This window comes from Trachypithecus francoisi, unplaced genomic scaffold, assembly GCF_009764315.1.
Source record: "Trachypithecus francoisi isolate TF-2019V2 unplaced genomic scaffold, Tfra_2.0 Lachesis_group3, whole genome shotgun sequence".
NCBI lineage: Eukaryota > Metazoa > Chordata > Mammalia > Primates > Cercopithecidae > Trachypithecus > Trachypithecus francoisi.
Window position 1 is genome coordinate 103,021,937 of NW_022681468.1, and position 18,387 is coordinate 103,040,323.

The window sequence follows — 18,387 nt, forward strand, 5'->3', positions numbered from 1 at the left end:
AGGAATCCCTAGAATGCATATTCCAGTGGGGTGCTGATAAGTAGAAACCTTTGAAGACACCATCCTCTTTCCCTGGGATGCTCTTCCCCTGCAACTTGGCCTGACCAGCATGACCAGCTCCTCCAATAACTCAGGTCTCAGCTCAGGTGTCACCTGCTCAGAGATGACTTGACCTCTCTCTCTAAAAGAACACCTGCTCCCTCTACCTATGGCGGCCCCTGTAGACCTATGCCCTTACTTCATTGATTTCACAGAGCAATATGAAATTATCTTCCTCACTGGATTCTTTGCTTACTTAGTGTCTGACTCTTCTGCTAGGAGGTTTTCCCTATAGGCTCAAGGGCCTCGTTTGTCATATCCACCACTAGACCCCACTGCTAATTATTCCAATAATGGCTCATCCTCAAAACGCAGTTCAGTCATGGCAAGCACTCTTCTGGGCATGTGCCATTTGTACAGTGACTTATTTAGTCCACACGACAACCTAGGTTTTGTTATTTCTGCTTTTTTTTTTTCTTTTGAAGAATCTAGAGGCCCAGAGAAGTTGAGTGACTTTTTCAAAGTTTCACAGCTGTAGGCCCTAGAGCTGGGATTTGAATCCAGTTCTCTAGTTTTAGAGTCAACACTTACCACTATGCCATACTGCACCTCTGGTAGTGTGTATTCAACAAACATAAGTTAAGTATATATGAATGAATCGATGGAATGAAGATTGTTTTGTTGTTGTTGTTGTTGTTGTTTTGAGACAGGTTCTCACTCTGCCAGCTAGGCTGGAGTTCAGTGGCATGATCTCGGCTCACTGCAACATCTGCCTCCCAGGTTCAAGCAATTCTCCTGCCTCAGCCTCCTGAGTAGCTGGGACTACAGGCATGCGCCACCACACCCAGCTAATTTTTATATTTTTAGTAGAGAGGGGTTTCACCATGTTGGTCAGGCTGATCTCAAACTCCTGACCTCAGGGGAACATCTGCTTTGGCCTCCCAAAGTGCTGGGATTACAGGCGTGAGCCACCAAGACTGGCCTGGAATGAAGACTTAAATCCAGAACACCTGCCTTTAGCAGGCAACAAGAAATAGATTGAGGTGTTCCCAGCTCTGTCTGGGATGATTCCTAAATGACAACCTTCAGGAATCACCCAGCTGGCCTCCAGCTGCAGAGTGAATCCCCATGCTGCCTGCCTGTGTGGTGCTGAAGAGGATCTCCATGCCCTGTGCTGCCAGGAAGGCCTCCCTGCCAGACCGGAGGGCAGCAATGTGCTTGAGGCAGAGCAGCAAGCCCCGTCGGATCTGCACGTAGGTGTTGGCTGTGTCACGGCTGTGCCAGTCCTGGTGCAGCCAGAGCAAGCTGGTGACGTAACCTCGGTTCACTGCCCTGCGGCCATTCGACTCTGAAAACAAAGGGGAAGGCAGAGTCAATCACAGGCTCTCCACGGCTGCACCTCTTTGAGAATGTTCCAGTGCATTTCCCACAAGATACTTATTAATCATCAAGGGAATAATAATGTTTTAGTATGAAAACTGGCAGACGTCACCTTAAACCAAGTAATCAAAGTTAACATCCCCAGTAATGGGACAGTCATCACATGCCCCCGATATGATGCACTGAGAAAGATCAGCATCACTTCTACAGTGTTCCTGCCAAGAATGCATAACCCGAATTGGATCACGAAGAAAATCAGCACAGCCTAAATGAAGGACATGCTACAAAATACCTAACCTACAATCCTTGAAAATGTCAAGGTCATGAAAGGCAAAACAAAACAGAACAAAACATGAGGCTAAAGGGAACTAAAAAGGCATGACAAGTCAGCATAATAAGTAATTATAGTTTAAATATTGGGCCAGAAAACAACTTTTTCTTTTGCTGTAAAAGGCATTATTGGGCAGTGGTCGAATTTGAATAAGATCTGTAGATTAACTAACAGTTTTGTATCAGTGCTTATTTTCAGATTTTCATAAACTGGGGTTATGTAAGAGGATACTTTTGTTTTTAGGAAATTCATAATTAGAGTGTATGGAAGTCTGTACCTTATTCTAAGAAAAACAAACAAACAAACAAAAATATAATACTAACAGTGTGGGAGGAGAGACAGACACAGAGAGAGATTTCCACCAGATTTCCATTCCTCCTATCTGAATGTCAGTGAACCCAGGAGGTTGTCATTTGGGTTGAGCTATCAGATTAGGTGGGGAAGGAGAGGATGCTGAGTGAGGTATAGTATCTGAAGGCTGCCATGTGTAAGAGATATGTTGGGTGTCCTTTCTAAAGAGAATGGAAGCTAATTTATAGATAATCAAGACTCATAAATTTGTTTCATATAGTTGAAGCCTCCACATCCATTTTTAGGCACGACTTAAGTTGCTTGAAACCCAGTCGTCCCCTGTTGCCTCTGACCTACAGAAAACTTGCCCTCCCCACGTGGTTGTTTGCCATATGGCCTGCTTGTTCCTCATCCCATTGACAAAAAACCCAACATTTTCCACACCTGCCGACCACAGTAAAACCCAGTGAACAACACCAGAGTCATGTGAATAGGACCTGCTCTTCATATGTGTTTTCTTTAAACTGCCAAATCCACAACCCCTGCAGGAAAGCCTGACAGATAATGCCATGGACCTTAAGAAAGGCCCAGTTCCACAACAGGGCCTCTCTCTCCCCAGACACTGTTTGAGCTCCCTGCCACCTCCAAACTCCCCAGCAACTCTTCTTATTCTCCTGGCTCTGTAACAACAGAAACACTTCTGTTATTTCACGGGTTTTGCTGTGCTGCCTCTTCTGAGTCTCACCTGACCCACACACCCCAACTAACTTTATCCCCTATCAGTGGCTTACAGCCACTCTTGAAAGAGACCCCAAGACCAAGTTAGAAAGAAATCACAGGCCGGGCATGGTGGCTCACACTTGTAATCCCAGCACTGTGGGGGCCTGAGACAGGAGGATAGCTTGAGGCCAGGAGTTTGGAGACAAGCCTGAGTAACAATAGTAAAACCCCATATCTACAAAAAATAAAAATAAGCCAAACGTGGTGGCTTGCACCTGTGGCCCCAGTTACTAGGGAGACTGAGGCAAGAGAATCACTTGTGCCCAGGAGTTCAAGGCTGCGGTGAGCTATGGTCCTAAGCAACAGAGTGAGACCCTCGCTCAAAAAAAAAAAAAGAAAGAAAGAAAGATATTAAAACACACTAGGCTGAATTCAGGAAAGGAATTCTTCATACTTAAGGCTGTTCAAGAAGAGGATAGACTCTAGGGTAGTGAGCAATAGGGCGCTGAAAACGTTCAGGTAAAGTTCGGAAGTCCACCCAGCGGGGATTAGTATGGGGCTTTCTCATATCTGACAGAGACCTTTTCAACTCCTTGACTTCTCTGTGTTAGTTCAATATTCCTGTTTGGGACCTCCTATAAAACCCTATTTTATGGACCTAAAACAGAGGGAGAAGAACAGTCCAAGATACCTCTCTCAACAGTTAATATACGCTACTTTTCAGGTTAAGCTCCTTGGGCTACAGGGTTGGTGGACAAACACGTACTGGTTCAGATCTGTCCAGTAGATGCCTGATCCTCTCAGTTCCTAGGGACTAGGTGCATTGCAGGGCTCTAACCGGCTGACTCTCAGTCAGAATGCCCAAATTTTGTAGCTCCGTTCTCTCACTACCACATCTCTCCATCATCTAAGCCATTCACACTGGCGTATGAGACAGTATGTGCTTCTGGCTGAGTGTGTGTGAGGGAGAGGCCCTGAGATGTAATCAGATGAGCAAAATTTCATCTCAAAGGCAGATTCCTCCCTAAGACCATGTAAGTGTATATGAGTGCAAAAAATAACATGGAAATATAATGCTTTATTCCAGAGGGGTTTTTTTTCATAATATTAATAAAACTCCCCTTTTTCTGCTTGTTTGTCAAATTCTAAATTGTCAGCTCGACTGAGCCCCACTGAAATTTTTGGCTCATTTGTGCAGTTTTTTTTTTTCTTCTTCTTTTTTTCCCTCTCTTTACAACATGACCCTAAATTGAGAGTGATGAGCTTTATTCACCTGGTGTTATGTTTGTGGAGGGTTTGAATTGCCTTCATTATCACCTTTAATGAATTATTCTTTTGTATCAAAAATATTTCACTCCCTGGCAGATCTTGGCCATAGAGCATGAGAGTTCTTTATTGCCTAAAGGAGTTTGCAGACTATTCAATATCTGATGTTTAAAAGAAAATTGAGAAGTAGAAGGTATTAAAGGACAGTATCACCTGCTAAAAAGATGCCAGAACAATGGTTCACAGGGGCTCCGTGGCAGCATAAGCTTAAGGACTTTTGTCTTTTATCTGTTTTAAGAGTATTAGATTGATAATGAGTTATCCCAGTGACCTTCATCCATGACATTTTTTGTGGGGGGGAGAAAGATAATGAAAAAAAATCTTTAATTGTCTGGGAGAAAAATCCCTTATCAAATCCCAATGATTTTATTCATGATTTCCTGTTAATCCCTAACAAACTGTCATGTTTACTAACATTTAAAATAGCTAAACCTCCTTCCCCCGTGACCCTACACCCGTCAATCTTTCTCTGAGAATGTCTTGGGAAGTTGCGCAAAAGTCAATACGTATCTAAAATGCGACAAGAGGAGATTCATCAAACTGAGAAAGAGCAAATATGGAGAAGAACAAAGAATAAAATGAGGGTCACTGGGATCAGCAACTTAGAGGAGTTCTGGAAGATCTGAGAGGAAAGCGCTGCTTCTCAGGGCCAGGGCAAACAGAGCAGAGATGAGGTAGGTTTTTGAATACTGCTGTGGATGGGCTTAGAGTTGAGAGCTGTGAGAGGGCTTCAGGTCCCCCTCTTTGGAACACACCAGCTCTGCTATAGTCTGTTTACATAAACAGCTGTTTCCTAAGATTTTCCTTGAAAAAAAAAATCCTGTCGCTTAATTTTTTTTAAGTTTCTAAGTAGATTAGTGTCTTTTATTTTATTTTATTTTATTTTTTATTTATCTACTTATCTATTTATTTTAAGACAGAGTCTCACTCTGTCACTCAGGCTGGAGTACAGTGGCACGATATTGGCTCACTGCAATCTCTGCCTCCCACGTTCAAGCGATTATCCTGCCTCTGCCTCCCACGTAGCTGGGATTACAGGTGCATGCCACCACACCCAACTAATTTTTTTGTATGTTTAGTAGAGACAGAGTTTCACTATGCTGGCCAGGCTGGACTTGAACTCCTGACCTCAGGTGATCCACTTACCTCGGCCTCCCAAAGTGCTGAAATTACAGGCGTGAGCCACCATGCCCGGCCTACATTAATGTCTTTTAAACTGGTTGGAGGATGGGGATGAAATGGACAGAGAGTTCTGAGGGTCTTTAATTTTAACACCTCACCCGCTCCTCTACCGCATCCTAAAAGCATTGACCCTGCTTCCTGGCACCCCCTAGCTCCATCAGGCCCTCACTGCCAGCCTCATGCTGAAGATCTTTTTTTGGCCGGTTTTCCTTTGGCAAATCCATGAACAACAGGAGATTTATCTTTGTCCTTACCTCCCATTCACCCTTCTCTATTCTTCTATTTCTACTTATCTCTCTGGGTTCTATCCTCCAAGGGCCTGACTTGTAGCTAATTCTCAGTCTGAAACAGGACCTAGTGATATCCTTATTTTAACCCCAAGTATTTATTAACTGAGGTTCACGTGTGCCGCTTTAGGGCAGATCCCATTGATGCAGATTTTTACACTTAAAAACTGGAAGGGAATATGCCAAGGTAACAAGAATACTTAATGGGATTGGGGATCAACTGATGATTCTATTTGCTTATGTAGACTCTTCTGTAGTTTTATTTCTCATGCGTTCTACAACAAACTTTGACAATCAGGAGGAAAAAAAATGGAGCCTTTTGGTGTTACAAACAGGTAACCCACAGACTATTAGCCAAACAGTGTTGTCAAGGCAAGTGAGCAGGGCAAGCAATCCACAGGCTGACATAGTAATCAACTCATTTTTTTGTCTAACCCCAGCTCCTTCAGAAGTGAATTACCTGCCTAGCTCCTGAAGGCACTGGAGATCCCGACCATCTTTATAAAGATATTTGTGGTCTAAAGAGGAAAGCCTAGAAACCTTCAAGACTCAAAAATTGAATTTCTCCTGGGCAATGTGGGGCCCCACAACAGACTGGTGGGGAGAAATGGTTGGCGTTCTGGATAACTATACCTGCAAGCAGCCCACTGCTCTTCTTCTTTGGCAAAACTGAAGGAAGTTGTTATCACTGCTCTTTATTTCTCATATTTCGGAACTGCATCATCCTTTTTGGGGGCAGTGATGACCTTAAGCAGAGAAAATGTGGGAGCCTGCAGCAAAGTAATGTAACAGCCACAGCTCCAGAAATGAGACGTACAGATGAGTGTAGACTTCTGAACTCATGTGCCCTTCACCGCCTTGCTCATCCTGATCTGTGGGCAGACCCTTCAACTTCCTGTCACTGTCTTTCTGAAATTCTTGCATATGGCCAGAAGCTCCACCACTTTCTAGCTGTGTGACTTTGAGCATGCTACTTTACAGCTCTATCACTCAGTCTTTATCTGAAATAAAACCAATAGTAATCTCTCTTTTGTGAGACTGTTGAGAGAATTAAATGAGATAATACATATAAAGTAGATGGCTCAATGCCTGGTACATAATAGGTACAATATCTGTTGCCTGTGGAAACTATCACCATCACTATCATCATCATGTATTTTTTTTTATTCCAATGGCTCTCTATTGTTACGGACAAATGTATTAGTCTGTTCTCATGCTGCTAATACAGACATACCTGAGACTGGGTAATTCATAAAGGAAAGAGGTTTAATTGATTCACAGTTCCACTGTGAATTGTGAGGCTGGGGAGGCCTCACAATCATGGCAGAAGAGCAAGGGACATCTTATATGGTGGCAGGCAAGAGAGAGCTTGTGCAGGGGATTCCCCTTTTAAAACCATCAGATCTCATGAGACTTACTAACTATCATGAGAACAGCATGGGAAAGACCCACTCTCATAATTCAACTGCCTCCCACTGGGTCCCTCCCATGACACGTGGGAACTGTAAGAGCTACAATTCAAGATGAGATTTCAGTGGAGACATGGCCAAACCATATCAACAACGAGAACAGAAGCTTCAAGGGCCCCTAGTTACTGATTTTACTTTTGGCTCTAGTGTTTACTAGCTGTGTAACCTTGGTTAAGCTACTCAATGTTATGGTTTGAACATGTCCCCTCCAAAATTCAGGTGTTGTCAATGTGATAATATTAAGAGGTGGGGCCTTGAAGACATGATTAGGCCAGGAAGGCTCTTCCCTTGTGAATGAGATTAAGGACCTTATAAAAAAGGTTTCACAGAGTGTCCTGCTAGCTTGCCCTTTCACCTTCTGCTATGTGAGGATGCAGCAAGAAGGCCCTCACCAGATGCCACACCCTTGATCTTGGACTTCCCAGCCTCCAGAACTGTAAGAAAAAAATTATGGTCTTTATCAGTTACCTAGTCTCATGGATTTTGTTATAGAAACACAAAATGGACTAAGAAGGACACTTAGCCATTCTGAACTGAATTTCCATCATCTGTAAATATTAAGCAATATAAAAAAGATAAAAATAATTGAAACATTCTTACAAGTCCATTATAAGAATTGAAAACATAACTCAGCACCTGACATAAAGTATGTGCTCAATAAATGATCATTCCTTTCCCTACAAAGATGGCATCCAAATTTCACATACCTTTCACCGATGAGCATAGCCAAAGGAAAAATTTCAAAATAAGTAAAACTTATAACCACTTTTTTCAATCCCCATGGAATGTAGATGACTTCTCACCCCAAAATGGCCACCAGTCCTACATTGCTGCCTCTTCTGAGACACTCTCATACATACAATGAAACACTCGTCTTTATGCATGCTGAAGCTCACACCCCATTTTATCCTAGGTGCCATTAAAGGCTATGTCCATGATATAAACCTGAAAATTTCCCTCTCTGACAAAATGTACATATATTGAGTCTCATTACCCTAAAGCCTTTTTAGAAGATTAGTTAATCCTCTAAGATCCATATGACTGATAGCAGTTACATGCTTAATATGCCACCTTTACATTTGATAAGACATATATAAGAATAAATACAAGGACTTGAGGCCCTTCACCATTCCTGAGAACAGAAATTACCTCCAGCTATACAGAGTACCACGACATATCATACCCCAAACAATTCTTGCCCAGAAAAATTAAATAGCTCTACTGTTTCAGAGCCTTCCTGAAAATCCATTCATCTGAACTACTGACATTTAAACTAGTCTTTTTCAGGATAGAAACGCCCCTCTCAGAACAGAAGACCACACAACTGGGGGGATTAAACTCTTACTTACTATCCAAAATTTGCTTCCAAATCCCTTCCTCCCAACCTTGAGCAATTAAATCACAAAACTTGCCTGATCCCAAACAGGGCTGCACATTGAAACCCTTGCTTCAAACCATGGTTCTCAAATCCTGCATTTTTCCACCCAAGAATTCCCATTTCTGAGACATTAGTAAGACTAAAGGTAGTGGTGTCCCTAACTACAGTATACAATACCCTTGACTTTGAAACAGATTATCTTAGGGGTCTCTTCAGGGAGTCTATTTAGAAGATGTTTCTGGATAAAGTAGTCTCTACTAAGTCTTCTAAATCATATTACACGAAAAGCAAGCTGTCTACTTTGCCATCAGAACACATTACAACATGAATATTTGTTTACTAAATATTTCCTATGTGCTCTGCACTAGGCTAATCATCTTATATGGATCATCTGTCTTATGAAAATGCTTAAAGTATTACTTTCCCTCTTTTACAAATGAAGACAGAGGTTAAGAGAAGTTAAACAACTTCTTTAAGTACACAGAGCTTATAAGTGGCATATCTAGGATTTACATGAAATCTCCTCGTCTGACTCCAAAGGTTAACATCCCATGGTAGCCTCAAAGCCCCTTTTTAGTTTTACTTTCATTTTTAATTGATAAACAATGATTGTATATGTCTATGGAGGTCGATGTGATCTTTCCATGCCTATATACCTTGGGGAATGAACAAATTGGGCTAATAAACATATTCATCGTCTCACAAGGCGGTCAGCATAGTGCACATTCTTTGCACCTATGTAAAGACATTTAGTTCTTACCACTAATCCAGCTTCTTGGGGGAAGATTTCTGAAAGGCTAATGGAGATACAGCCTGCAGTGCTTGAAGGGAGTGGCTTTTAGCCAATCCCCCTCCTCCAACTTCTCTGTTCTCTCTCAGGGCCCTAAATTGTGGTAAGAGTTGATTTTTCAGAGGAAACTTGAGAAGGTTTAAGGGCCAAATAAATGGCCTATGGTTCTCTGAGTCCCTAGAGAAGATGTTTTGGGGACTTCATGACATCCAGCCAATGACACAATGAGGCTGGCCCAGCAGTGCCAGGCCCAGGTGTGAGTGCGGAACCACTGAGGAAAGGTGGAGTCAACTGCCCCTCCTCTCGCCCTGTAGCTGCAGGAGTGGCTGGTGCAAAGGAAAACAGCCAGATATGTACAAAAGCATAAGGAAGCCTAATGCCATCCATAATGGAAATTATACTTGATTATCTTTTGCTCAAATAAGAATGATGGTTTTGAATTAGCTTACAGGTACTTTTTTCTCTTTGTAAAGTAGATACATTTCAATAAACTTGGCTATAAAGTAAATTTTGGTTTCAAGCAAATCTTGTTTTCTCAATTGACTGCCTTTATAAAATTAAAGATGCTTTTCCTACGCTCCAGAAATCGGGACAGGTAAAAGACTACACTTCAGATCATTGTTTTAAATCTAGATTAATCTACCTTTTTTAAATCCTCAACTCCTTCTAATAACTTTCCACAGAACTAGTCCCAAACCATAGGAATTTCTCTACTCTCAGTAAAGCCTCGGAATCCACACCTTTCTCTTCCTCACACATCTCTGCTCTTCCCGCACCCTCAGCACATACAGTGTCTAATGAAGGATGTTAGGTTGCAATGCTGCACCTATTAAGAGAAAGGGGCACACCTGTAATCCCAGCACTTTGGGAGGCCAAGGCAGAAGCATTGCTTAAGCCAAGAGTTTGAGACCAGCCTCAACAACAGAGTGAGATCCCCATCTCTACAAAAAATAAAAATGAAAACTAAATTTATAAAATAAACATAGAAGGCGCCACAAGACTTGAAACTCTTCCGAGTCAATATTCTACATTCCATATGAGGAGTCACATGATACTTTATCAATCCTCAGGCATATGTTTATCCACATTTTAGCATTTCTGACATTAAGGTGCTTCTTACTAAGGGTTATGTTTTCATTGTAACTGACAGCGTTTTCTCATTCAGTGGCACATAAAAAATGGCATACACCTCACAGTCAATGATAGACTTAGATTTGAGAAAAAACGGTTGATTTTTCAATATTGCTAGTTTGAAAATTCTCTAACATGGTAGACACTTGGGAAGTTTGCTTCTTAGATGCAAATAACTATATAGGCCTTTGTCTGGAAAGCCAGATTCTCCCTATGGCTAGGCAGAGAATAAATGATAAACTAAAACCATGTTCACACACCCAAAACCCAAGGTACTACCCTTAATCCATTCAGCAAACATTTATTTAGCAACTACGATATACCAGTTGTTCCAGGCACTATTATTGACAGCAGAGATGCAGCAGAAAATGAAATAAACAAAGTCTCACCTCTTATGGGGTTTACAGTCCTATAGGAGTGGCGGGGGGAGGCAGATGCCAAATATGCACACACAAAACTAAACAAGGTGATTTCACATAGAGACAAGTGATACAGAGAAAACAAAACAGTGGCAAGAGTGATGAGGTAGGGTGGCTGCTTTAGGTTGGAAGGTTGGATGATCAGGGAAGACCCTTGAGGAGGAGGCACTGGAGCTGAGACATGAGTGACAGGAAGGAGCCAGGATGCAGAGATCTGGGGATAGGAAATTCTTCAAACCTCAAGGGCACACAGCAAGTGGATAAAGCAAAAGCTTGGTGAGTACAAATAATGAAAAGTCCAGGAGCTAAAGCCAGGTGAAGAAAGCAAGGGGACAGTAGTAGCAGCTGACGGGAAAGGTGAGCAGGGATCAGGATGTGTGACCCTCACCATTTTGAGACTCATCCCAACAGGTTGTGCAAAAGTGGGGGAATCTGTCAGGCTGAGACTTTCTCACTCGCCTTTCTGTTGTGTTTGCATCTCTGCAAGAAGGCCCTTCAGAATAATTGTCTTAGAAATAGGCCTAGAAATTTGTATGGGAGTTTTCCTATCCATGGAAAGTTTTATTTTGAGTCTAGACTGTGGGTGGGGAAGGAAGTACTTGCTAAACCCCAAGACAAGCCATTATCCTTTCCAGGTCTAGAAAATCTTCCACCTGGTTTGACTTTGCTGTGTCCACTGTCAACTTATCAGAGGATGACACTTAAAGAAGAAAGCCAGGATTTACACCAAGAAGAAGAAAATCAGAGGCTTTCCCTCACCTTCCTTTTTCCTCTACTTGATATTTAAGGCACCTGTCTGTCCACCAGTGGTGCTGCCTGCTTCTGGCCAGAGTACAGACAACCAACATAGACAGCAGGAAAGCAAATCTGCCCTGTGTTGCAAGCATCACTCATGAATGGGTTCACACTGCATTGCCTCTAGGCCCTGAGTGTATGAGGAAGAGGCAAATAGCAAATGCTTCTGCACCCCTGAGCCTGCCACCCTTCAGCCTTCTGTCAGCCAATAGTGTGTCACTATTGTTATAGGAGTTAAGAAATTATTTTAGGCAAATAGAGAGGAAAGGGGGTCCTTGGGAAGTTTTTGTTTCTTTTAAAGCAGCTCCAGAACGTTTCTTGTCTAGCAGGAGAGCCCTGGCTTTTAGAGCTGAGGTGGCCAGCTTTGATATGCAAATCAAGGCCATTAGAAACTGGGTCCACCATCAGAAGCTGGGTCCACCCATGTCTTCTTGCCCTTGCCCCAACATGTGCCTGGCAACATGGTCGCCCCCACATATCCCCATGTGTGTAGAACATCATGGCATCCTGCATTTGCATATTAAAAGGCTGGGGTGGGAGGGCCAGTCTTTTCCCTGGGCTATGTGAATGACACACCTGGTCAAACCAATCCCCTGAGCCCAGTGCAAATCAGATACTCCCTCCTCCAGCCTCCTCATATAACTGGCTGATTTCTGCCACACTCGGGGTTTCCTCTCTGGGCTTTGGAGCCCCCCTCCCTCTATCTCTGTATGGGGAGGCTTCTTCCTTCTTTCTTGACTATTAAACTCTCCACTCCTTAAAACTACTCCACGTGTGTTCGTGTCGTTTTATCCAATTCGGCCCGAGACTAAGGACCCTGGTGTTCCTCCAGTCATCAGAACCATATCACTATGCAATCACAGAATCTTGAGCCGTGTTCACTCTCCTTTTAACTCAACTCCTATCACTCTTGATATGTCCCTCTTCTCCTACCACCTGGGCTGCACCAGCAATCAATAGCCTCATATGTGATCCCAATGCTTCCATTCTCTCTTCCTCTGTGCAATGCATTTTACTGAAGCAGAACTTGGATGCTTCATCCCCAACCAGAAAAAAAAAAAAAAAAAAAAATGTAGTAGTTCCAGAGACTTCTGGAAGGTCAGGGGTGCCAAGAGATGTCTGGTGCTCTATGTGCCTCATGGTCTGTGGGCAGTAGTTGCCATAGCCCCTGGGACTGGTGGAAGGGGCTAAGAAAAAGGCTGAGCAGGATCTCTAACTTCCATTGTCCCCAGAGTAGCTTCACTGTCATCTGTTTACAGTCAGTGGTTCTGCAAAGGATTTCATTCAAAAATAAAAATAAACATTCATTTATTTCAAAAAAAGTTTAAAACCCTGCAGTAGTGAAAGGAAGGGATAGGGGCTAGTCCCAATATGCCAAGTGCATATTACACAATCTCAGGCAAGTCAGCCAATCTCTTTCGGCCTCAGTGTCCTCTCTATAGAACACTATTTTTCTCAACCTCACACTGTTGACATCTTGGACTGATATTACTCATTGTGTGGGTCCATCCTATGCATTTGTAGGATGTTCAGCAGCAACCTGGCCTTTACTCAGTTGATGCCAGCAGCACACCCTCTCCCACCACAGATATGACAACAAAAATGTCTCTAGACCTTGTGAATTGCTCCCTCTGGGGCAAAATCACTCATGTTGAGAACTACTGTTATAGAATAATTAAATATTTACCTGTCTGACAGGACCATGCTGAAGATTAAATGAGATCGTATATATGAAAAGGTGCTATTATTAGAAGGTGCTAGGAAACACCTGAGGTATATTTTGACATAAATAAATAATTGTACAGTCAATCCTGAAAGTGATGAGGAAGCCACGGTGTACTTTCCGAGTCATGAAATGTTTATATTTTTGTCTATCTCCTTAAATCTTTGTGATATTTATCTTCGTCAATCCACAGTCAGTCATCAATTATTCCAGGATGATATATGTTCTAAAATTTAAGACATTTAGAACTCATCAACCTTGGATATTAACCTTTGATTCCCTGAAGTAAAACAAAGTAAGAACATGCGGATTGACTGAGTAGGGTTGAATCTGCACGCATTCACTTATTCATTGATTCCTTTGTTCATTTAGATAACTTACTCTGAGTGTCTGCTGTATAAAACACATTAGAGTCAATAGCTTAAGAAATAAGGATGAATGGGACAGAGTCCCCAGATCCAAGGCTCACATAGTCTAAAGTAGGGGGTCAGCAAATTGCCCACAGCCCATTTTCATAAAGTTTTTCATTTCTTTATATATTGTCTGTTTCTGTTTTTGTCCTATAAAGGAAGAGTTAAGTAGTTGTGACAGAACCGTGTGATCCACAAACCCTAAAATATTTACTATCATCTGGCGCTTTTACAGAAAAAGCTTCTTGAAAAAAATAAAGACAGACTCTAAAAACAACCAGATATCATTCAACCCTCCGGGGAGATCTTGGGAGACAAATTTACATTTCATCAGGCTTTATGCCCTTATATCATCAATTCCTGAAACCTCCAGGACTTTTGAAATGGTGATGACAATAAAACAAGAGTTCATCTTTATTGAGATGTACTAAGATCCAGCACTGTACTCCCACTCTTTTAAACATCACCTTGTTTAAATCTCACTAATTCTCTTTGAAGCGTATGGTTTTCCCTGCTTTACAGATGAGAGAAGTGTAGCATAGAGTCATTAAGAAACATGCCACAGTGGCCACAGTTCAGCTCCACACAGTCTCTCCAGAGCCTGCACCGTGACCACTGAGCAAGTGCTATTCTCCACTGTGACTTACTCTTTTTTTTTTTTTTTTTTTCTGAGACGGAGTCTCACTCTGTCACCCAGGCTGGAATGCAGTGGCGCAATCTTGGCTTACTACAACCTCCACCTCCAGGGTTCAAGTGATTCTCCTGCCTCAGCCTCCCATGTAGCTGGGACTACAGGTGCATGCCACCATGCCCAGCTAATTTTTGTATTTTTAGTAGAGACGGGGTTTTACTATATTGGTCTGGCTGGTCTTGAACTCCCGACCTTGTGATCTGCCTGCCTCGGCCTCCCAAAGTGCTGGGATTACAGGCATGAGCCACCACGCTCGGCCTTGTGACTCACTCTTTCAGAGTAAGAGCTCCGAGCTTACAGCAAACATACACCACTCTGTACACATGTCCCCAAGCCACCTTGAGCACTTTTATACTATGGTCAAAGAAAGAACATGGCCGGAACCCACAAGCAGATATACAGGTCAGAGGAATAGCCCTTGAGATAGAATTAAGTCTTGACAGGATCTCCTGATAAAAGTCAGCATCCTGCATGAGTGTAAGAACCAAGATTAGCGGCAATTGCAGCCCAACAATATCTTATGTGGCCAAGAGTTTTGTATCAAGCAAGTAAAGCTCAACACCACCATCCACGGCTTGTGTTGGACCCAGAATGAGTGCCTGGGAACACCCTGGCCACCTTGGGAAGGTGGAATTATATTGCTCATCCTACCTGCCAGTAAAATCCCAACTGGAAGCTGACCCTCCTCACTAAGTCAGGTCCAGTTCAATTGTTTAATTAGGTCTGTTAGTCCCAAGAGACTTAGAATTTACTTGACTAGGGCTGGAGGATGAGAACAATATTTTGGATCTTCCGCCAGGTCAAACTTCACTAGTTCTTCCTTACTGCCACTGCATAGTAAAATTTAACACATTTTCAAACCTCCTAAGGAAAATGTCAGCCCATTTTTTAAAGTTGTAGTCTCAAACAACAGACCGGACTCTGGAAGAGTCCCTTGAGTATATTTATTTCAGAGGTTTTCAAACTTGATTTCTTCTGACCCCTCAGGAACTTCTTTGGGTGTTTCTCAGTGTCTATCAAGAGCCAGGGAAAAGGGAGGGGCAAGGGAAAGCTCATGCTGTCATTAATTGCCCCCCTCTTACCCCCCATTGTTTGCTTTATGCGTGCAATTTCCCTAATTGATTTTATTTAAAAAAAAAAAAAAGGTTTTGCTACTAAAGAATTCCTAATCTCCTCACCTGGGCTAGCCCTTCCATTTCTGAAAAATCAAACTGAACTCAAGTGTAATGGCAACGAACTAGTTTAAGGTCACAGAGCCAATCTATGGCTGCACTGAACCCAGAGTTCAGTTTCCTGACTCCATGTGGAAGGCGGGAATAATCTTTGAAATATGAAGCTTTTCTCCTTTGGAAATGGTCACAAGTGAGTTCAAATTTTAGCTCTTCATTTACCATGTGTGGGATCTTGGGCAAGTCACCAACCTCTCCTAATTACACCTTCCTTGCATGTAAAATGAGGATCATAATATTACAGGCTCTACTGAGAATGAGATGCCATGTGTAAAGTGCCTGGCAAGTGCTGTGTTCCATAATTATTAGCAGTCATTATTCATTGCAGGTACTCTAATAAACAGTCATCCTCTCCCTACTCCCTACCCTCCTTCCCACTTCTTTGAGGGCTGGCAGTAAAAGGATCACAAAATATACTATGACACGGAATGAGGGCTACATGCAGGGCGGGGAAGCAGAAGGGCATTGTCCTTACGTGGTGTTTTCCTGACCAGGCGAGGAAGATAACAGGTTATCAGAGAGCAAGAGGGAAATGGGGAGAAGTAACTACAAGATGTTCTAGGATTCACCAGACGCAGCTCTGAAAAAGCAGCTCCGGGTGTTCCTGCCCTCCGTAAGTCCCGCTCCATCATGCTAACATCACGGAAAATGTAACAAATTCCATCAGCTGTTCTCACCCCGAGCTCTGCTCACCCTGCCTCCCCCTAACTCCCTTAAATAATGGCTAAGCAAATGCCTCTGAGACCATCTTCAGCTAATTTCCTTCAAGACATGCAAGCTGCTAACGCTGGGAAGCACAGATAGTGTGGAATAGCAAATATGGCCAAAATTAGATTAGAATAACCTCCTGATAAACAAATTACTCACCGAAAATAAATATTGGACTAGCGCGGCCAAGATAACTAAAAGAACAGCACCACCACATGGCCGAAAGAGGAAGGACATGCGCTGATGTCTGGCTCAGCCCCAAAGATCCACCCAACCTACTGGGTCTGACCGTCCCAATGGGACAGGGACGGGGCGACGAGGACAGGTAGTATCCCTTTAGCTTAAACTTTTTAAGCTCTTCTATGGACTTATGCAAAAGGCATAAGATTTTGGCAGAGAGGACTGAATTTGAAGCCAAGGAAAAAAAGCCATATGCCAAGTTGAGCACAGCATGGCATATGAGGAGTCTGTAATTCTTCCGGCTCCCTTCCACTCTCTCACCCCACCATTCATCAGCTGGCCTGAGGCTCAGCCTCAGAGCAGCAGAAACCCTGGCCCTTTACACAGCCACGGTGGTGTGCTGGACACCTCTTGCTGGGTGCCACTCAGATGCTTACAAGGCATGGACCGTGTTCTTTTCTAATCTGAATGACAGATACCCCCTTCCACAATAATCCTTCTAATACTTAGACAGTATTTACTTTTTTCAACTTCCAGTCATATCTTCTTTAGGCTAAATAAACCTAGCCTCATTAATTTCCTCGGTTCAGCACAGGGCTCAGGTCCCAGGGGTCTGGAGACTGGCAGATAAGCCCTGTAGCCCACTAATGACATGAGTTACTTCAGCTTTCCAAACTTCAGTTCCTACGCCTGTAAAATGGGGATTATAATATCTCCTTGACAGGCTAACTGTGTATAGAGTGCCTGACATACTAAGAACTCTCGATAAATGGTAGATATTTGGGTTGTCATTTCAAACCAACAGCGTGATGGATGTAGCTTGCTATGCTGTATTCCTACACACTCAATCACAGCCGTCCATCCCAGTGTGACAAATGCAAAAATCTATCAATATTATTTGAAGCAAATTTTTGGCTCATCACAGAAATATATTGCATGCTTCTCCAGAAGTTATGGTGGAAGAAGAGACATCAGTTCTATAATCATGCCACAATTTGATTCCTTCTGGGGACAGAAATTAGGCTGTACTCTTCACCAAGAAATAGTGAAAGCAAATGTGTGAGGCTTAAGTCAGGAACCTGGAATTCTTTCTTAGTCAACACTAATGTATTAGCAGCTCCCCTGGGTGTAGCTCAGTATGAGGTATGGGGGATCCAGTAGAATCCCAGTTCCTTTGGAGCTATACCCAGTAGGAAAAATATGCATACACACATAATATGCAAAAAAAAAAACATGATTCATCGATTACAGTATAGTTAGTTCTCTGAAATATAAACATAAGGTTCTCTGAACTATGACAGTGCTATTTGTGCTGAGACCCAAAGAAGAGCTGGACATGACACATTCAAAGTCTCAGAGATCTAGGTGGATCATGCCCTCTCTCTGGTCCTCAGTTTCCTCCTGTGAAAATAAGGGGGATGGGGAAGGTAAGATCAATAGTTTTCTAGGTTCACAGGAGCCCTGTTTTTTGTGAATGTGTCTCAGAGGCCGCAGTGCAGGGAATTGATGGGAGCCGGGCAGACGTGGCTCTGAGTTCTCTACTCAAAATGTGTCATGTGTCAATTACCTCAATTCAGCCATCACAGTGTCTACATATTTCAAAGCATCATGTTGTGCACCACAAATATATACATTTAAATTTTTCAATTAAAAATGAGTAACAACAATGAATTTTTAAAAACAAATATTTGAACACCACTGGATGAGACAGCCTTGAAGGTGTTTTCCAGTTCTCATAGTCTGACTCCATGGCCCTCATCTGGAAACTAAAGGAAGAAACACACTCTGTGGGCAGAACCTTGGGGGCATCATTCTCGTCAAGGCAGAGAAGAGGCAGGAGCCAGAAGAGCAGACCACAGGCAGTGTAGAAATACAGAATTTACATGCAAGTTCAGTGACAGCTGCATT

At 42.7% G+C, this 18,387-nt stretch overlaps 1 protein-coding gene across 1 annotated transcript in view; it reads right to left on the minus strand.

Moving 5' to 3' along the window:
• Positions 1–1,077: 1,077 nt before the first annotated feature.
• The window catches only part of LOC117070258 (cytosolic carboxypeptidase 4-like), a 167,934-nt gene continuing 150,624 nt past the window's right edge, over positions 1,078–18,387 (minus strand). Inside the window, exon 7 of the mRNA XM_033189112.1 lies at positions 1,078–1,387. Within this exon, the coding sequence (XP_033045003.1) occupies positions 1,125–1,387 (263 nt within the window). The 3' untranslated portion in view covers positions 1,078–1,124. The remainder of the gene's footprint in view (positions 1,388–18,387) is intronic.